The 22,073-nt window shown below is 40.4% G+C and overlaps 2 protein-coding genes across 5 annotated transcripts in view; one reads left to right on the plus strand and one right to left on the minus strand.

Annotated features, from left to right (window-relative positions):
- RGMB (repulsive guidance molecule BMP co-receptor b) overlaps window positions 1-14,406 on the plus strand; it is a 34,261-nt gene extending 19,855 nt beyond the window's left edge. For 2 of the 4 annotated variants that reach the window (XM_076361579.1, XM_076361580.1), the window contains one exon: window positions 872-5,508. In XM_076361579.1, the coding sequence (XP_076217694.1) occupies window positions 872-1,540 (669 nt within the window). In that variant the 3' untranslated portion in view covers window positions 1,541-5,508. Of the gene's footprint in view, window positions 1-871; window positions 5,509-7,185; window positions 7,258-12,858 lie in introns of those variants that run through there. The other 2 variants (XM_076361577.1, XM_076361578.1) reach the window with 2 other exon arrangements.
- A 5,635-nt stretch (window positions 14,407-20,041) lies between these two features.
- Window positions 20,042-22,073, minus strand: part of CHD1 (chromodomain helicase DNA binding protein 1) — a 66,095-nt gene continuing 64,063 nt past the window's right edge. Inside the window, exon 37 of the mRNA XM_076361575.1 lies at window positions 20,042-20,206. Within this exon, the coding sequence (XP_076217690.1) occupies window positions 20,157-20,206 (50 nt within the window). The 3' untranslated portion in view covers window positions 20,042-20,156. The remainder of the gene's footprint in view (window positions 20,207-22,073) is intronic.

Raw genomic sequence — 22,073 nt, forward strand, 5'->3', positions numbered from 1 at the left:
CAAATAAGTGTAAAGGTTTAAAAGGCCAGTCTTAATCTTGAAAGGACAAGTAATTGCTTTGTGCTCCTGGTTTCTGTGTTGGAAGTCATTCTTCCAAGGCATGTCTTCAAGTATCTTTCAGTCTTGCTTTGTTTCTCCATGGGCGCATTTTCTAGCAACAGTGGATTGGACGTACCAAATCTCCCAGTTCCTAGGATCCAGGAGCCCTAAGCAGTTATTTGACTAGTTGTTCTTCTGGTCATGCATCTCTCATCTCTCTGCCTGTTCTGTTGATAGCTGATAAAGCACTAAATACATCAGTGGTTTTAAAGTAGTCTCACACAGCTAATACTGGCAACACATCCAACAAGTGTACAGTACACCGACAAGGGTCATACAGTCACTGTAAAAGGAGTGATGAGAATATTGTGAGTTGGGGAAGCTGAGTTCTCTTGTACCTTTCCGTGATTCCATACAGTCTTATTCTGGTTTTGCCATAGCGGCTAGCATTGTGGGAATTACTTGGCACTTACACTTCTCTGTGACTGCAGGATGCATGCTGAAGTTTCAAGAAACCATCAGGCAGGAGGGAGCTGTGATGCTTAATTAAATATAAAGCCTTTTCCTTTCCTGACCTAGTTGCCACATGCTAATAGTCTTGCTTCCAGGCCAACCTAAGAACAAATATAACAATTGCCATCTGGTAAAATACTGCTTTAAGCATGTGTACAGACTGTTTTCCTTTAGGCATTAATTGGGGACAGCTATTGAGCTCTGACCTAGTGGCAGTCCCAGATATGTTCAGCTGCAAAATGGAAAAGGGATTGAAATGATGACTTTTTTCCACTAACTTTGCTTTTTTTTTTTCCTCCTCCCTCCCCTCCTCCCCCAGATAACTATTATCTTTAAATCATACCAAGACTGTACAGATCAGAAAGTATATCAAGCAGTGACTGATGACTTGCCTGCAGCTTTTGTTGATGGTACAACAAGTGGAGGTGATGGGAACACCAAGAGCTTGCGAATTGTGGAGAAAGTCAGTGGCAAATATGTCGAAATGCATGCCAAGTACATTGGGACCACGGTGTATATACGCCAGCTTGGGCACTACTTAACATTGGCCATTCGCATGCCTCAAGAGTTGGTCATGGCCTACGAGGAGAGCCAGGATCTGCAGCTGTGTGTGAACGGTTGCCCTTCAACTGAACGTATTGATGATAGTGGCCACTTACCATTGCCTGTGATGGGGCAGTTGCTCCCTCAGGGTGGTGCTACTCATCCCTGGTCAGTGTACACGCTGGAAACTGCCACCACCAAATGCCATGAGAAGATGCTGGTGAAGGACATCTATTTTTACTCATGTGTATTTGACCTGCTCACCACTGGTGACGCTAACTTCACGGCTGCTGCTCACAGTGCCTTGCAGGATGTGGAGGCACTGCACCCCAGAAAAGAGCACTGGCATATCTTTCCCAGCAATGGAGGTGGTGGTGTGGGCAAGGGTAGCAAATTCTTTGTTGGTCTTGGACTTGTGTGCTTGATCCTTCTTGTGTTTTTGTAGGTTTTGTTGTCTATAACAAAGTTTTGAAATATATATTGTCATAATATATTGAGTAAAGATGAGTATATATGTATATATCATGTATATGAAGGGGTGTTTTGTCTTGGGACACCCACCAGATTGTACATACTGTGTTAACTGTTTTCGTGTATGTTTGATGTAGTATTCTTTGTACCTATTTGTTCTGCAGTTGGTGAAATGTTTTATAATGTCCCTGCATTGGGACCTGATAGAAAGCACTTTATTTTTTATATATTAAATATTTATGTGTGTATCTGAGTAACTATGTATTACACCTACATAAACGTGCATACAATACTCAGTGTTCCCTCTAAGTACTACTTGGTTTAACCGATTTTTTTAATTGGATTAGTTTGTGGTTTTTTCCTATCATTTCTCTTACTCTAGAGACAGCATGTCTCTTGTCCTGTAATGACATTGGTGATTTGCTGGGTTCACTAGTTAAAATTATTAAGAATGGAGTTGTATTCTGTCCCTCAAACAAATGGCCATCCCTTCTTTGGAGGGAGAGAGTGAAGTGCTTCCCATTAGCTCAGATGACCATCTTGGATAACATGAATTACAGAACCTTCTTTGTAATTCTGACATTTCCTAGTTTCATGGCATGAGTTTCAAAAGAAGAAAAGGGAATGCGTTGGAGTGAGACTTATGTAGCTTTATAGAACCAGTGGAAAGATCATTTTAAAAGACATTAATGGTCTAGTTGTGTAAGCATGTAAGGTAACTATTGCAGCTGCCTCTAACGTGGAGGGTTAAGTCATTCTCCAAGATGGACTGGAGAAATCACAAGCCTGAATTCTGTCCCTTGCTTAGGTGCTAATTTTATCTTATACATTCAGAAGGAGGAGCAGAGTGAGGCTGCAGGCTCTGACTATTACTGAGGAGCTACGAGAAGAATGATTTGGTGGCCTGAACGTTGGTTTTACTTAGTGCCTTAGTCTGCTGCAAGAAGTGGAAGCTTTTATACATGCTACAATAAACCCAGCTCCAAGATGGGCTTATTTCACTCTTAAAACTGTTCATCTAACATATCAGTCCAGTCTCAGAAGTGCTATCTGAATAAGACTCAAATAGCATTTGCCTTTGTTAAGCAAACTTGAGCTAGTGTTTGCCTTGGTGGAGGGAGATGGAGTTTATTCATGGAATGAAAGCTCCTAGTTTTTAATGAAGATTCTTCTGGCAAGGTTAGGGACCGTTGACTGGTAAGGACAGCAGTAGTCTTCTCAAAGAAACTAATTAATTCCCTGTATGGATGTGTAACTGCATACAGGTGTTATTCTGGGAATACTTGAGATAAAAGTAGTCAGAACTGACTTAAGGCTGAAGGTAAAAATTTATTTTAGACTAGACTATTGGCAGCTTGTTCTGTCTGTGCTGTCTGATGGTGCTGTTCCAGATGAGTTAGACTTGTGGATTTATGATACGTCTGATAATGTGGCTCCTGTGGTTTCACCTGATGGTGACAGGCTTCTCCCTATTTTTGTGGCTGAACTTCCTCATCAATGCTCTGAATTTAAAGTTCTCATGGCTGAAAGCTGATGGATGAACCTAGTGTTGCTTGCAGTTACTTATTGGGCAGGCACCATATACTAGTTAATTTTCTCTGTCCCTGGATCCTGTATGTATATACATATATGTATACTAGCATTGAGTTGTGAGCCTCTCAAATAATATTTCAGAAGTGTAGTAATTCCCCTAAAGAGTTTTCCATTTTCTTGTTCCTGCTGTGGGATTTCTTGAGAAAATGTTATTTGCACATGTTCATTCTTGAAGTCCGCCATCGCCAAGAGAGCTTTAGTTAATGCCAAACATGTGGATATTTTGAAGCTAGTGAATGGTCTTTAGGGAGAACTTAAGCTTAGAGGGAATACTTTTTTTTTTGCAGGCTCTCCAAATGGCTGTCTTTTCTAAGGCTACAGATATCCCCCCCCCCCATGCTTGGAAACCTAACAATGTGTCAGTATTTGCAAAACCTTTTAGATGTGGTTCATGAATATACCAGTAAGTATATGTTTGTGTAAAAGAGTGGCTGTGCTGTGTGTAAATACTTTAAATTATGATAGAATAAAGTTGCCTACCCTGCTGAGGAACGTCTGTAATGTGGTGTTAGTGACCCCTGGTGGGGTGCAGAGAAATTGGGGACGTGGGCCACGTACTGGGCAGGCAATCTATAAACAAAGCCCCAATTTGTTTCCTAGCCATCACTTGTTGGATAGGAATGTGCTGAGTACAGTCGTTGTACTTCCTTGCAGATGCTTGTTTCTCCTCTGCTAAATAAGCTGTGTAGTGAAATTTATGACCAGCAGCTGCAAACCAGGCCAGTTTATTAAGAGACTGTGTATGGGAAACCAACAGCAGGAACCATCCCCTCAGGATCCCGCTTGTACAGTTTTTTTGCAGTGTTTGCAGAGATATTTAATAGAGCTTTAACACAGTGATCTGATACTGCTGCATCCATCTTGAGAGGCGTTATGAAAATCCTCTTGTAAAGTTACTGGAGAACTCTCAGACCAGAAGAATCCTGGAAGAGAAAATTGCTTTCTGTAAAACTGAAGAAGAGATTGTGGCATTGAAAGAATAAGTGATACAGAAGTGTCCATAAGATTACAGAACTTTGGTTAACAAGATGATCTGCTAAGTATACATGGTAACTGTAATATTTCAACTGCAGGGCTAATCACACAGCGTGAAGGTAAATTGGAAGTGCCAAAACTTAAAACAAGTCAGATACGTACCAAGAAAGATAGACCGAATAAACACAACTTTGAGTGTTGTTTTGCTAAGCTTGTGTTACAGCTAGAATTTGAGGTACGTGGGGAGCAATCTTAGGTGGTAGATACATCACTGAAATGCTTTGTGGAAACGACTGTAGAAAGCAAAGGGAGCTTTAAATATGTATATGTTTAGTGTATACAGAAGCTGGCCATCATATCTGTAAGAGCTTACTTTTGTTCAAAGGTGTTGATCTACCACCACAAGCTCTGCAGAAGGCAATATAGCATGATTATCAGTATTTTAATGCAATGACTAGTAAGCTATTACTGATCCTATCTGTTGTTGGCCTTTGTCTTAAAAAAGTTGGCTGATGCCTTGGATATTAGTGGCTTATTCAAAAGGTTGTTTTAAGTATCTTCTAGAGCATTTCTAACCGGAGTATTTCCTAATCCTATGCTAACAGCTTTTAACAGTAGCTGAGGACAGTTCTCTGCAGTTGTGGAGTGTGACAGCTTCCCTAGGAAGCATGTCACAGAACTGAGCAGAGAACGGGCTGCTTAATCCTTAATTTTGTATGTACGTATGGCTCCTGAACAAGGGTATTATAAAAGGAAATAGTATACTTAACTGACTGTCAAACCAAAAATTTTTTTTTCTCTCTTCCTGGAAAACTTGGCTGGAAGAATAATCTGCACAGAGCACCTGCTAAGTGGAACAAAACCTGAGAGAATGCAGGGTCTGAGAACAACCTGGCTTTTGTTCTTGTGGTCAAGTTAGAGCCCTTCAGTAGTGCATTTCCTTTCAAATTGCTGCTGTACTGCCAGAAAATAGATCATCAGCTATTTACATTCTCTTACCTCAGCATTGTGGATACCGTGCATTTGTTGTATGGGTTTTGGGGATGTGCAAGCAGCTATTTACTTATATACACCCTGAAGTGAAGCAAGCAATGTTGCAAACTTGCACTGCCTAATGAGGGTTTCATTAGTGGATGTGTTTAGGAAAAAAGCCCAAGTAGCTTGTGGCTTTCTTCTCTTTTGACAGACTCATAGCATAGTTTCAACTCTTGCATTCGTTTTCTTCATGTAAGTATACCTGTGGTGTTTTACACTGAAATTTTCATGCTTTGGGTTATTTTAATTCCCGTCTATGTCTTGACTGATACAAACTGTATTCCTTTCTGTCTTTCCCTATTCCAGCTATTAAAAACTGCTATCTATACAATGCCTAGACATGACTAGTAATGACTCCCTTTTTTTAGAAGGTATTCTTTGTTGTTGTTTATAAGATAAGCGTTCTCTGTGTTGTGCTGCTAGTTCCCTCCATCTATATTCAAAACAAACAAGGAGTGTGTGGGTCAATGTTGTTCATTAGATTTTATCATTTTTATTAATTAGCTTGTTTTGGAGAGCAACATAGCCACAGATCAAGTGCAAGTATGCAGGTAAATTTATTGTGATGCTGATGTAAAGCAATTGCATCTGATCTGATTCAGAATTCTTTTAGTCTGACTGTGTTTGTAAATTACACTTCATTGAAATTAAAAGCTGCTGATTAGTAAATCAACTGTGAACAGTAAGATTGATTACAGCCTTTGGACACATGCAGGGGTATGTATCAGAACTGATAACTAGATATAAAAAGGACTTAATGTGTTATATGTGGAGTACCAATAATTTTTATTCATAGGAATTATTTTCATGATTACTGCAGTTTTAAAGCTTAATTTCCACTTTTTTCTACACCATAATAGTAGAAGAATAATCCGTTACATACACAAAATGTGTACATGTCATTGATTCTAGTATGTGCTTGAGGGCTGGGTCTACAAAAGATTTTATATGTCTAGTTGGTGTGCGAAGTGTTTGAATCCAAAATTCAGATACACATTAAAGCCTTCTCAGCTTGAACCCAGATGTTTCTTAGGATCTCTACCTCTCTCTTCTTAATCCAGTAGAGACCCTCAAGGAACCTGTATTTTTGCTGCTGAGCAGAGAAGAAAAATGCGGTCTTGAGGGTTGCAGGTGCACCCTAGCCAGATTCACCTGTTCATCTGCCTGCTTTACTTGCAGGACTTTTTTGGCAGGTACCTGCCCTGCTCACTCACATTTCGCAGGTGATGTGTAGTGGTGGTAAGCATACTGCCAGAGTTTGGGAGAAGCAAGTTAAAATTCCTCCTCTGCCTCAATCTTTCATATCTTCCGAGAGTGCCAGTGCTCTAACAGCTGGGAGCTATTATCAAATAAATGCCATTCTGTGTTTTTATAAAGTGATAGCTTTATCCAAACAAAGTCTTAGGTGTCTTGAAAGAGATTGGTGGCATACTTTACACTTGAGAGTTATTTCACCTAAATTCAGTAAACGGAACGTGTAGGCTGCCTCTGTAGTCAGTGGAGTAAATAGCAGTATTGTAGGTTGAGTTGAATTGTCTTCTGGAGGTGCTTACTGATATCCTTCGGTAGAGGGGAAGCCCAGGCAGCTCATTTTTAAATAGCTGAAATTCGTCCAGCCCTGATGGGTACATTTTAAATTCCAGCCTAGGTTCCTAGTCAGGGACTACCTATGTTTGCTAGAGACAAGCCAGCTGACCCAGCATTTCCTGCACAGCACCACATGTCTCCCAGGCTTGACTGATGGGTACTGTGAAAGCCTCACACCTGACCTTCTTGGCCTGGCCTGTACACTGAAACTTTCAATATTTGATTTCTCTTGAAAACATACCTGAAGAAGGGAACAAGGCCACCTGATCCTTTCTGTACTGGCCCCTTCTCTCCTCCTAAAGCAAGCTCTATGCAGGGGGGGAGGGGCGGAGAGAAGCAGGATGAAAGAAGAGATTGAGTGGGATCACAGTAGGCAATCTGCACAGGAGCAAGGGCTGTGTTTTTTAATTAGTGTGTTTTATCTTTTAGGCCGTCCTTTGGTGGGTCCCTTGCTGCCATTACCCTACAAGTGTTTTACAGAAAGCAGCACAGTTTCAACAGGTGAGATTGCCAAAACCCTTAAATACCCTGCAGCCAAATTATTAATGTATTTGACTAGAAAGTAAGAGATCTGTGTTGGAATCCCCACTCTAAATTACATAAAGGAGATGTTTAAACAAAGGTTTCCTGCCTTCTCAGCTGACTGTAATAATCATTATCCTACTGGGTTTATCAGCTTTTACCTGGCAGTGATAAATGAAAAGTGCAAGCTGCCTCCTTAGCTGGGAGCACTGGTGGAGGAAAGCACTACCTCTGACCTGGAGTTGTCAAGTCAAGTCCTATGACAATTTTACCCCAGTATTTCCTACTGCATAGCTAAAAGCTACAAACCCCTGCTGTGGATCCTGACACTCTTGCTTGCTCCAACGTATCTCATTCTCAAAAAGTCTAACTAGATAGCAGTGCAATCCAAATGTCTGCATGCTATGTTTCTTAGCACTGCAGTGCTTGAAGACTAGGTCCAGTATATGATTTAAGTGATTTTAAAAGCTAGCGCACCCCTGAAACCATTGCAGATGCCTGTAACATCCTTGATACAAATAGTTCAGTACATAGCTATATCCGATTAACTCTTCTAACTTGGCCCCCCTTTTATAAGAACCGCAGAGGTCTGATCCAGCAGCTGTCCTTTCTCAGAACAAATGCTTAGCTTTTTCATACCAGTCTGCTTGGAAGCATGAGAGACCTGCCTTCAAAGGCTATGTTAGGATTGAAACACATCACTCCCACTTTCTATAGGTGGGGTAGCATCTCATGTCAGAGGATTAACTCTCTCCCTCACCCCATCTCTCTGTAGAGAGAGCCCAACAGTGACAAACCCTCATGGTGGCTAGGACAAGTTAAAAAGTAGTGTACCTCACTGTCTGTGGTGCCATCTCTAACATCAAAGGACAAGTGCCCTTTGTCCTGCCCTTGATGCAGTGCCAGTGGTTTCGCATGACCTTCTAATCCTTGCTTCTTCAGGTGCTGCCAATCATCTCTCCCCAGCTTGCTTAAAACACGATGAACTAATTCCCTGTAAAATCAGTAAGTTGATACTAAGCTATGAGAGAGAGGTGATACCAGAATAGACTTTTTGAAAAAATAAAGTTGGGTGGTTTTTTTCCATTTAGCAATTATAAATCCTGTAAAAAAGCCCTAATAATTAAACTGTGGCTTGCCCAAGTAGTGTTTGTGATTCTTTGGAATGCCACCATTTCAGAATTTTTTTTTTTTTAATGTGCATATAAAGAAGTCACATGTCTCGCCTCTTCTTGCAAATGAGATGGCCTTTATGTATGCTAAAGAGATCAATAAATAGTCCCATTGGGAAATCAGATATAGATATTCCTCTATAATAAGAATAATTGGTGAAAAATAATTTCAGATGCACCTATGTCTATGGCAATCACAGTCTTCTGCCCTCTCCCTGCAACTACTTAAGGCTCCTCAGTCAAAAAATATCAAGTCCTTCAGTGATGACCCTCTGTGTTTGACTCCTTGAAAGTTTTCTACAAGTAGACATGCATGTTCATTGTCAGAAATGCTAGGAGTCTGTCAGCAGAGCTTCAGCTAACCCTTGTAAGACTGTGGATTACTTTTTGGCTTTCTCTAGATGCATTATTTTTTATTGTTGACCAGTTCAGAAAACCTGGTAATCGTGATGCAGCTGTTTCACTGACTGAAATAGAGGACCCTTACAAATAGAAACACTTTCTACTTCTGGGTTTAGACTCTGGTGGAAAGTCTAACTTCACAATTATGAAAAATGAGCCAAATATAACTTTGTTCAAAAAAGTGCTAGGATATTGCTCCTACATTGTCTGATGGGACCAGAAGTGTATAGTGAAATGACTAGTTCTGCACATTTCAGAGGATTTTGCTTTGGCTTAGTTCTACACTGGCTCAAACAGAGCAAACAGCTGTCAGCAGCTGGAGTACATTACATGATCTTCTGGACACTTCTTCCCATTTAGTTTCACCAGGAAAGATCCATTTCATCCAGAGATGTAAACCAAAGCATGGTAAAAGGGAGGGGGAAATAAGGAGGTTTACTTCAAAAGTGAAGATCTTACCAGCTCTTTCAATATTAAGAAAAGATCACTTGCCTGATAGTGCTAACAATTACAATGCAAACCCTTAAAATCAACATGCTATGTAATATCTCTCTGGGTAAAAAACAGCACCCGAAACCTGCAACCCTGCAATCTAAAAGCAGTTCATTTATAAATGAACTATTTAGTCTAATGACAAGAAGTAAAAAAACCTCGCAATTTCAGCTTTGCTCAGAGGATATTTTTACTGGATATTTAAACTGCCAGTAGCTAAATGGCAATATATTGGCCTCTGGTGGAGTACTTGCCTTAAACATAGAGCTGCTAACTGCAGTTTAATTGTGGACAACAAAGTTTATCTGACAATCATTAATGAAACTTCCCCGGATAACAATTTAAGTGCGGGTTTTTTTGCTAATTTGCCCTCAGTGTGGTTCTTGGAGGTTAAGTGTGCGTATGGATCAGTGTGTACATAGTCTGCTTGATTTTTAGTCTCCGGATATAATTTTATAATATGCCAAAGTGACTTTATTTGGTGGTTTAGACCCTCTAAGACAATTAGGCATTTCTCCATCTTGAATAAAGAGCATATCACTGCCAATCCTTTTCACCTTTGTTCCTTATCCACAGAGTAAGCATTCAGTCTATCCTACTCGTAGAGGGGGAATACAGTTTTTCCATTCTTCATTTATTTCATCCTTACACGTAACTTTGAATACAGGGATTAGAGTATTGTGTATCAGCTTTGGCTGGAGCACTGCATCCCTGAATCTTGAGGAAGCTCTTTCCCCTGCCTGTGCCCTCCAAAGCTTTCTTTCAAGCTCATAGCACTCACCATTAACTGCATTTTTCTGTAAAGGATCAAAACACTTCTCATAACTTCCCTACACTTGAGTGCCTTATCCTATCAAGGAAGCAGCGGAGCTGAAGTTACCATTTCACCTCTAGGTTTTCAGCAGTGCCTTCCCACTCCGACACCCACAAATCTAATTCAAGCAAGCAGATACGCAGCCCAAAATAAAAAAATCCGTATTTCACGGTGAAGTTAACAGACCTTTGTGTTCTCACCTTGCTACACTTAAAGATTTTCTACCTAGACTGGAAGAAATTCACAACATAGCTTTCTACACATGAATAATACCTATCCCATTTCTGCGGTTATGTCACAAAACGTCTTGCCAAAGCCACAAGGGAAAATAAAAATGTCAAATGTTGAGATCTGGCAAACTAGGGGCAAGTGAAAATGCCTACAGGATTGAACCCTGAAGGAAGACAAGTATATAAATGTGTCCTCTTGGGTGTAGGCAGGAGATAGCACTGAGCTGCTCAGATCTTTGAAGCCAGGGATAGTGTGGGTGTGTGATCAGAAGCAGAAATTTAGAAAGGCAGCAAATTTTAATATAGAAAATTGAAGCCCTTCAGGTACTACCGGATTAGGCAACAGCTGTGTGCAGGCTCTGAGGACTGCAGTATCCAATCTAGGTGTCTAAATTCTTCAGTGATTAAAGGCTGTAATCCCTGTAATTTAACAAGCTCCTATTTTTGCAGATGAGCCTAGATTTTGAACATCCACAAATCCAAGGGACCTGACGAGATGCATCCCAAGATCCTGAGGGATCTGGCAGATGTAGTTGCTAAGCCACTCTCTGTTGTATTTGAAAAGTCATGGCAGTCAGGTGAAGACCCTAGTGACTACATGCTACATGCATGTAGAGAGGCACCCAGTCACAGTGATTTTCCGGAAAGGGTGTGAGAGCTTTGGCCATTGTGCAGTCCTCTCTGCACATTCTTATTTTTGTGCCTACACTTGGGGTGGGCCCCCTTCCACCCTATTTTGCTCTCTTCAGGGTCTCTCCTGTCTACATCACCCCATGCCTTTTGCTTGTCAATCCAGGCCACAACTTCCTCTCATGATTGCAGATCATCGTCTCCCTCCCTTGCTGTTCCTAGCTTAAAGCTCTTCTCACCAGGTTGGCCAGACTTGACAAACTTGACAAGGTGTTTTGTCACACTCAGTCAGGTGGGACCAATTAGCAGTCCTTGATCCTCAGAATGGCCCAGCAGTCATAAAAGCTGAAACCCTATAATTGATACCAGCTGCAAACCTGGGTGTTGACTTGCAGGATCTATCCACTCCTCCTCAAGCTCCTTCTTTCACTGGCAAGTGACCCTGGTGCCCTTGGCCCTCGCCTCCAGAGCCACATAGTCATTCTTGCTATGCTCCAGGTCTCCCCTGGCCGTATTGCTGGTGCTCATGTGGAAGAGCAGCAGGGGGGAATAGGCCGAGAGCCAGAGAAGCCTTGGCAGCCTCCCCACAACGTCCTAGATCCAAACCCCTGGCAAGCAGCAAACCTCCCTAAGTCCTGACCTAGGTCAGGTCAGCAGATGGGGACCTCTGCCCCACAGCAGGCAGCTTCACACTGCTGTCACTTGCCACATCCCCCGTCTGCTGTGGGGCTCAGGTGCAGCCAGCTGGGGTGCTTCACCAAATGCAGCTCCCAGCCCCACATCTGCTACCAGGGCACTGAAACTCTTCTGTATGTGCAGACCTGCAGGTGGGGCAGAATACCCTCCTGGGACTAAAAGCCACCAGTTTCCAGCCTTTGCCTTCCTGGGAGTCTCCATTTCCCACACCTGTATGCACAGACTCTGCCTGCTTCCTCAAGTACAGCAGGGGTTCAGGCTTTTGAAGCCACAGCATCTTAGAAAAGCTGACACATCCCTTATTGCTATCGGGAGACATGATTAAGCGAGGTCAGGCACAAGGCTGAGAAGCACTGCCCTAGACTTTAATTAAGATCAGTGGATTGCTGGAAAAACTCTCCTTTGTTCTTTGTCTCCTTTGCTCTTTTTCTTGAACCCTAAGCGTTGTACAATGCTATCATGATATTATCCAATTCCATGATGAAAGTTTCACTTTCTTTATCCATTAGCTGAAACATTGGTTTTAAAGGTCTTCTCTTAGATTCTATGATGCTTTGCTTCTGTGTTCTCGTCCCTCTTTCTGATGCTCTAAGCTTTCCTAGTAATATTCATTTCAAACAATAAAGTACATCAGAAATAGACATGATGACCTCCTTATATTTGTGCCGTAGTGGTCATTTTAGAATCTGATTGTTCTTTCTGTGGGAAAATAAAACAGGGCTTACTTCACAGTCTAGAGAGATCTGAAACTAACTGTACCAACTGTTTAGTTCTCAAATTTTCAGTTTTGGAATTCATTACAAGAAGATTGCTCTGTTCTGGAACTCAAAGTATGGCTAACAACACATGTATTTTACATATGAATTAGGTTTGAGAGAAATACACAGACCATAGGAAGCATGAAAATCTCACCTGTCAAACTGAACTACTCACAAAGCTGGAAATAAATACGAAGAATCTTATGGTTAATCATCAAATATTTAACATCTAATTAACAATCAAACATTCCCAATGCTTCAGGAAAAGAAATCATCCATATTAAAGCATTCATTGTACTGTATTCTTTGAAATTACTGATCGTTGCTAGTAAGTTTAGAGAAATGAGTATTTACATATGACTGCTCATGCAAACGTTTGTAAATAGATTTCTTTTAACCATTTAGGTATTAAGCTTTCACAGTCATGCAGTCTTGAAGTAGAAACCGTGCTCCGCACTTTCCAAGGGAAGCATTTCAGCAGCTCGCTTGCCGTTTAACACAGCTGGAAGTGCAGCTAGTGGCTCAAACTGCTCCTCGGAAGATCTGGGAAGAGAAGGACCATTCCCACTCCACCACCCGTCTTCTACTCAAGATGAAGAATAGAACCCTAATTATAAAAATGTATCTATCTCTATCACATGAGAAGATTGAATAGCAGAGTAAAGGAGAAAAGAAAGTATATTCTGTTACAAAGACTACATCATTTAACGTGAATTTACAAAACAAAATGAAGCTGAGCTTACTAAATAAACATCTTGCACTTCAAGCAGTACTTTCTGATTAGCAAATAGTGCGATACTTTCTGCTCACTCATAAAAACCTCTCCCTATTTTCACTTTCTAAAATCATGTTAAAAGAGAAAAACGAGCAGTTAGTATCTAAAAAATGGTCACAGAAAAAATAAAGTGCTTGAGAGATTTGAAACGTACAAACAAGCATTTACAGTAGCTGCCACAGGGCTGTTTCTTGGTGACATATATGAAGGGAAGAAATAATCATGAAGAAGAAATGAGGATAATCCATCAGAACCTGTCTTTTTAGGCATGTCCCACTTAATCAGTCAAACTGCATTCAATAAGTACAGTAAATTGTTCTAATAATTTTTACTGACGTGACAGAAAAAAGCAATTATTTTTAATATTATACAGAATATTTGCAAATGGAGAGTACCTCACTACCTCATTAAAATTCTTAATCGATAAGCTAAAAGCTAACAATGCCTAAGACAGCTGGTATGTGGCAGTTCTTTGTACCCCTGTGTGGGAGAACTGGAGTAACCATGAAAGCTCTGGAATTGGCATGGAAAGGACAGAGATGACATCCCTGCATCTGCTGGGAAGCACCAGTCTGAGGAGACCTACCCCGGGTGGGGTGTGTGCAAAAGTTTTTCAGTTTTTCTGCACTCTCTCACTGCTTTCCTTAGGGGGAAGGGAAGCTATGCCTACATTAGCAAGTCATGCAGTGCAGTAGGAGTGGGTTTGCAGAGCAAAAAAACCAGTTGAGAACCCAACATCCACACCCCACACCTTCGGGGAGGAGGGGGTTACATCAGTCGAGCTTTAGTCTGCTCCTGTGGCCTGAGTGCTTGGGGGGTGTCTTCCCCTTAGGCTTCATTTGAAATTATCCAGCCCTGTGCAGAGGGAGACTGCTCTATAGTGCAAATCAGAGTGCAGAGAGTGGAAGGGATCAGGAAATGCACTTCAAAAATCCACTCCTTACTCAGTCTAAAATCCTATTGTAGATGTATGGGGTGTTTGCCAAGTATTTAACATTTTCTGGAAGCTTCTGTACATCCACAACGATAACAACAGGCACCCGGCTCAAAAGAGTCTGAGAACAGTGAGGAACTCAAATCTTCAAACCAATGTTATAAAAGTAATAAGCCAGAAATAACGACAGATATTTTGGGACAAGAAGATCTGACACCGCCCCCCCCCCCCCCCCAAAAAAAAAAAAAAAAAAAAAAATCAAGGCATTTGTTCCTTACTAGGCTCCCCAAAAGAATACTTCCACTAATAATACAGAATTTCCTTTTACATATGACTAAATGGATATCCTGTTATCCAAAATCTGAGACTCTGTAGAATCTGAAGCCTCCAAATGTAGGTGGTCAAATAGTTATTAAATAAACAATTATAATTACTGACTTGTGGGTGCTATAGCTATTTATCCCCCCCATAGTAATTACGATTCTTAAAGATGTTGCAGTTGAAGAATCAGTTATGACAGAGTGAATAACTTCCTGTAGCATCCACCGGTCTGCTATTTGGGTGGCAATGAGAGGACATTGGCAGAGGATGTTTTGTGTTTTCTTTAAACAGCTGTAACCACACAACTCCATCTAAATTCCCTGTTTCTCCCATGCTCCCAAGAAGCATGAATGGAGGGTAGGCCATGAGAGCCAGGTGCTGTTGACTGCCACAGAGCACACATGTGCTCTTTCCATCTGCAGCTGTGTGCTAGCATTCCCATGAATGACTACGGAGCAACTTCTCTCACAGCTGGCTGAAATTCAGATTTTTTTCACTGTCTCTGTGGAACACTTATTTCAGGGCCAGTCTTCCAAACCTGGTATCTGCCTTGCAGCTCGGTTCAGTGTTTGGCAAACATCGAAAGATTTGAGGCCTTCCAGATTTACTTTGCTGTCGCACTCCTAAAGCAGATGGAAGATATACTGTAGTAATCATCCACAGTGTTTGGTGAGACAACTGACTACTTTGAGAAAATGCTTTCCACAGGTGATGCCAACTACATAGCCCAAAGGTTGCTTATTCTGTTATTCTGTGTAATTTTGGCATCTGGGAATACCAGGGTATTTATATGTGGGACACCAACAAGGCCAATAACCACATGCCTAATGTGTTTAGTTTTAAGATTACATTCAACCACTCGCCGCCTCTGCAACAGATTGGAAGAGAGAACCAAGGGAAGGTTGCAGTTGTTCCACATTTGCTCCCTCACAGAGGTACAGGCAGGAGTCTGAGTCTCAGTCATGACCCTGATGGGCACTTCTGTTCAAAAAATTCCAGAAGCAGCAATTTTGTCAGAACAACACTGGTGCACTGGAACTCTGAAGCTGAACTTTAAAATTTTCATTCAACTTAGCACTCAAGTTTCGAAGTGTGAAAAAGAGAGGAAGAAAATGACGTATGAGTTCCTACCATAGAGAAACAGGATCACATCTTGTACACAGTTCACTTCCAACATTTGTGAACTGATGGCATAACTCGGAACAGGTCTCCCTCAATAAGCCTGCTTTCAGCTTCCTCATTTTGTTTCTCACATCTGCTGAGTATTTTATTTTTAAGTCAAGAGCCAATGAAAAGACTTAGTTTAGTAATCAGAATTCCCACATGCTATTTTTCAGACAAGCGAATGAGCTTGTCTCATCTCCCAGCTTGCCCCAACAGGAACACCTGGCACCAGCCATGCTTGCCTTCCTGCCGCAATCAGAGGTCCTTCCTGGAGGGCTCAGGAACAAGCTAGGAGAAAAAAATTCTAGGCCAAGAGATCTGAGTCAATCCTGATGGCTGAAAGAAGGTATTAAGGGATGAAGAAATACTGAATAAATTGTAGTATTTGGAAGCACCAGGTGAGGATAAAATAAAATACATTAAAGTATTTTGGTGTTCAAAAGACATTACTACTAACTGATGTGTGTCTCATGTCCCCCTTGTTATGCTGGAATGATACCAATTCGTCTCATAAAACATACATTTTTAAGTGTTTGCAGTACTAAACTGAGTGCATCACTGCACCTCAGAAGAAATGATTAGTTTTTTACTCCCTGATCACACACTGAATAACGATAAAAGAAAGGAAATACTGAATTTACTTCATGCACTCTCTGCAGTGCGTGAAGCGGGCTTCATTATAAAAAGTAGTTTGGGGCTCTGTCATTAAAATTGCATCATAAGAATTGCATAAAGGGGTCTGAATTAAGATTCTGCAAGCAAACTTAGTTCTGGAATCAACTAACTTTTAAGTGATTTGTTTTGCGATTATGCAAATGTTGAGTCACATTTATGGAAAAAATTTGAAAATACTGTCATCTAAAAATATTCTTGCCTCAGTTTTGAATGTTTACAGTGTACTTATTGAAAACATTTCTTTTGTAAAGAAATGGTAGGCTGTCAGTCCATCTGTTTATTCTGTATATTATTATATTACAAACCCATACATTAAGCATTTAGGTTATTAATGGAAAAATAACTTGACTCAGTTAATGTACGCAAAATTCAAATTAATAATGACAATGTCTTTTTTGTAATTATGGAAACATAGGTTGTGGTTCTAATAATGTCTGGTTTGAGTTTTATACTTAAATAACATTGTGTTCTCCCTATTAAGAGTAATTTTCCACCAAATTACAAGATTGATCCTTAAGTACAGATGCAATATTCAAAAATTTAAAAGCAAATTAGATAATTTACAAATAAATTGATGCTATAAGATACATCATACTTGTTTTCAGTATTGTAACTTGAAATAATACAAACTCTTTTAATCTTCACACATTCTCCCATTGTGTCTCTATGATAGAGCAACTAGGGTTGGATTTTTTTCCACTTGCAGTCACGATTATGGAGTTTCTCTAGAATTTTAAAACTGCAGAAGGGCAGTCATCTATGATTGTCTGAGGATATGTCCCTGAACTTCACAAAGGTAACTATTTCAAGAGATATACATACTTGCAGACTGTAACAATTAGGCATACTGAGCCTTTCAGATAATTTCATATTCATTTGTTCTAGTATTCTGGCTGTATTCTTGTCTGAGAGTAAATATTATTCATCTTATAATGAATTCACTTAATTAGAACAGAATGGGGAAGGCTGCACTATCAAAGATAACATCCCATATAGAATGGGAGTTTATACTTTAAAAACTTGACCAGAACATGCTGGAATATGGAGGACCTACAGGGTGATCTGTTCTGTTAGCTGATGGACATACACTCCAAACACCTCTCGTCAGTCACTAGGTAGAGACTGGCCCAGTACAATGCATTTGAAGGGAAGAATACAGTTTTAAAGTACCAAGAATTTGGGCTGGGAAAATCAGGGGCATCAGTACCAGGCTGGGCTTGGATACTTCAGGTTTGAATAGTAGGGGTCAGATGGACTGGCAGTACGCTGTGGCCCCATCTCCCTGGTGATCACTCGGCTGGCACCCATGAAACACACACTTCACCTGACTCCTCTTCCCCACAAAGTGTAGCCAGGCACCCCCTACACAGCTGTAAGACCGTTGCCCTTCCAGCAGCGCCCTCCTTTTTGTTGGTGCAAACATGGTACCTCAAACTATACAGGATCAACTGTGCTAATGCCCAGCTCTCACAATTACACCAATTTGCTCAAGTTTAGGATTAATACTTTTGGCAGGAAATTCTAAACAGAAAAACATTTCATATGGCTTTAGTCAGTAGTGTGTATTTTCACTGGCTTAAATTTACCACCTTCACACAAAAAGGCACTATGTTGTATTAAAAGTTTGCAAATCCATTCCAGAATAGAGCTGGTACAGCTGGATTAATTTTCTCAGTAAGAACGTGCCCATGCTGTGGTTTGCCAACGAGATCTGGCCCATGGCCCATCCCTTGCAGACTTCTTTACCAGAGGCCCTTCAAATGTGGCCCAAGATTGACCTGTGCAATGTATGAATTGTTCTGGCAGTCTGTGTCCTGCTGCCCTTTCCTCAAAGCGCTGCAGGGTCCTTTGGGGCCATGCCGTGGGAGGCAAATGATCAGTATCTTCTTTATATTCAGTCATGTAAGAGATAACATATGCTGCCAAGGAAACACTTGAGGAGGGTTAGGTGAAATAGACCCCCCACTGCCTGACTATTTATGTGCAGGAGAGATCTTCTGTGTTAGCCCCATAATGGAACGGAGGTCCAGGTGCACGGGAACTTCAATATGAGGCCACGTTACTTGCTGCGGCCAAAGGTTGTGGGTCACTTGTTACAGAAAGATTAAGCAGTTAACCAAGGTTCAGAGAGCAGCTACCTCATATGTCATTCATATATATTGTTGTAGACCATTACATGGCCACATTTTTCCTTATATCTTTTCCTTATAGATTTACTTACAGTAAAAGAAGTAGTGTAATGAATCAAGCTTGGACTAAGCAGTTTAGGGTTACAGTTAGATCGCGGGTGTTGACTAAACACAGAACTATAATTAATAGCTTTGAAGTTTCTTCATAAAAATCAGATAGCACTTATGTATTTAAAGGACCGTTGCTCAGTTTACTTCCTGTGAATGATTAAAATTCATGAAAATAAGTCATATTATACAACAGAAGAAAACAAATTTGAAATACAATCTTAATAATCCACAATAAATGCATGCACGTTTTCTGCATTTATCAGTTCATGTAAATAATGAAGTTTTGGAGTAAACTGAAAATTACGCACTTGACCAGGACTTACCACTTCTCTATAAAACAACAATCATCATTAAATGTCATTATTTCCCCCAAAGCAATTTTTTACTTGTTCAAAGTTTTGAAAATGAAAAAATAAGATAGTTACCAATAAATTGATAGGGCTAGGGGGTTGGAAAATACATGCTAGAAACATTCTTTGTTTTAGTATTGGACATACCCAAAGGAAGATCTTTCACTGACCCCATACAGTGTGAGAGTTTAAGGGTGGACCAGAATGTGCTCCCCATTACTCTTTTGTACTTGACTGGTATCTTAAGAAGAATAATTGGACTACAGAGAAAAATGACAAGAAACAAATAGCAATTTCCATGAACCTCTTCTTTCTGCTCGTAGTGGTGTCTCACACAATTGTATTTTTTAGCTACTGCTTCTGGAGCGTTTCACAAATAACAGCTTCAGCATAAAGTTTTAAGAACAACGCTTAAATTTCAGGTGCAACCATAGTAGCTTGTTGGAAGAATGAAGAGGTACAAGTGACAGGACTGCATATCTGTCCCAACATAGTTCAGTAAAACAAACCTTGATCAGTACAAGTGGATGACTCATACCAAGTGTTACCTATTTTAATAGTCTTTACTACTCTCTAACAGAAGCAAGAGATTGTCTACATTTATTTCTGTAAAGGTAAAAGTGAGAGGACCTAATTTCAACCATAGTACACAAAAAGAAGCTAGGATTTGATTAATTTGCTGTTCAAATAAGACTTGATCATGGAGAAACTTGCAATAGAACATCTCATCAGGAAGAAAAGCTGTATCAGGATGATCTCCTTTAGTGTCTTCAGTCTTGCGCACCTTCCCAAGTAATGGTGAGGTAATTTCCTACCACAAAAAGCTGCTGTCACTGAACACAACACTAAGCATAAACACTGGAGATTGAAACAGCTTTTTAAAATACATAGCTACAAGAGTACTTCACTGGGATTTTACACTTTCAGTGGGAAACCTGCAGCTAAACAGTAAGGGCTGTGGAGGTGACAAGATCCATTTGCTAATGACAGAGCATCATACAAGGACAAAACAAGCCAGTCGAGCTCTGAAAAGAAGGAAGACGGGCATCAAAGGTATTCAGCCTAGGGAGTCAGTGCTCTAGGTCGCTCTGCTGTCCATGTCTCAAAGGGCGGTTGGGGCACACGCATTTTATAGGAGCATCATGTTTCTGCAGAAACTGCCGTGCTTTTGTGGTTGGTGCTTGAATCCTTTGCAAGTCCTGTTCCTGACAGCAGTGAAAGGCTCTCAGAAACCAGAAGCTGTTTGAGTGCCGCTCAGACACCAGGACATCTGCACTGAAAATCAAAATGGGGAAAACAGAGTGACTGTGAGCAGGTAGACGATGATGTGAACACAGCAGCTGATGAACTAATGGCAACCAGTCAGAGCATGCATTTCTCTGTCCTTAAAACTAATAGCAGCAATACAGACTGACCAACAATCTACTCTTTTTAGGCAGTACTGGGAATGGTAGACCAGAAATACATAACAGGATTAAGATGGAAATCTTAGACTTCCATGGTAGATGAAACACCTGAATCTTTATCAACAGCCATATGAGGAGTTCTCTTGCAGTCACCAGAATTCTTACTTCCCAAAAGCTCTTACAGACAATACTGATATTGCAACATCAATATCTGATGGATGCTTCGGAACTGGACACACTCCTTGAAGACTTTTCATTACAAATGAACAAAAGAAGGATCCAATCTGCGTGCATGGAAAATAAATTATATATGGCTTATTTGGAGAGGATACGGGATTCTCCTAAATAGTAAGATACACCATTCACAGTCAGCCTCGTAAGCAATGAAGGCTATCTCCACCATCAAACTTTATACTTCAGACTTAATTGAAACCAGAGGGGAAAAATTTAAACTGTTGCAAACGTGATTTGTAAATCTGTAAATATGATTGAATAAAAGTTAACACAGCCTAAGTAGACTAACTGCCAAAGATCCTAATCATCAAAGCCACCAGGTATTTTCTGTCTTGCTTATTTCAGACTGACCCGAGATACCTTTAACAAAAACAGATGCAGACTGACCATGTCACATTAGACATACTCAGCCACAATGCCATAATATAGCTACACTGATGGTGAACCAGGCTTAGTGGGACTGCCCTCTCTATGCTCTATTGATGGATCTATGCACTACCCAAGCAGTAAGAATCAGTCAATGGCTGGAGATGCTCCAACTTCTAAATTTTCACCATTGGAAGCAGAAGATGCATGGCACGCATGCACAACCTTATCAGACACCACTCCACTGCCTAAAACCTGCTTCAGCAATTAAGCTCAAAAGCAGAACAACTCAAAACCCTCCAGATCCTGGGAAGATGAAGAGTTAAGAAATGAAGCAGCATTAATTGAGTCCCAGCCTACATTAAATAGGCTTAAAACTTAATGTGCGGCACCTATACCTACAGTGAGATCCTAACAGATACTCTGTAGACAGATGTTGGTTCTATATTAATGCTTTCATAGAAACCTGTTTAATTGGAAAAAATGCTCAACATTGCAAGAGCAGAGAAAAATTGGAGCAACAGATACAGCTCCAACCACATGATGCCAGGCTAGATATATTCCCTGATTATCACACTGCGTATTAAAATTTAGTACTTAGAGTTCAACGTTTTTATGGGTAAACCTGAGAAAAAGTAACGCTGTAGAGAAAAAACACAGCAGAAAACTACAAGAGCCCACATATCCTTTTAGTTTAAATTTAATTTGTCAGATAGAAGTTATCTATGTACAATCAGTGTGCATTGTAACAATTCTGTCAATAAAGTAATTCAAATCTTCTAAAATATTAACTGGCTGCATAGCACATTTTACATTATTGCCCATGTTGAAGAGGGAACACAAAATGGACTTACAATAAATTTTGGCTGATTTGGATTCTGAAGTGTTCAGATATTTAACATTCCTTCTTTAAAACCAATGCACCTGAAAAACCTTCCAGAGCACAGTTTAGCTGGATATTTCTTACCATTTCATTACAAACAATCACAACACTGACAGTTTAATAGGGAAAAAAAAAACCACAACCAAAAATACCCCCAAAAAAACCAAAACATGTATCTAAAATCCAATATGTATCCAATAAAAAAGGAGCACTAAATGGAATGAAATGTTCCCTTTCCCCATTTTTACATTCT

The sequence above is a fragment of the Aptenodytes patagonicus genome, chromosome Z (genome assembly GCF_965638725.1).
Source record: "Aptenodytes patagonicus chromosome Z, bAptPat1.pri.cur, whole genome shotgun sequence".
Lineage (NCBI taxonomy): Eukaryota > Metazoa > Chordata > Aves > Sphenisciformes > Spheniscidae > Aptenodytes > Aptenodytes patagonicus.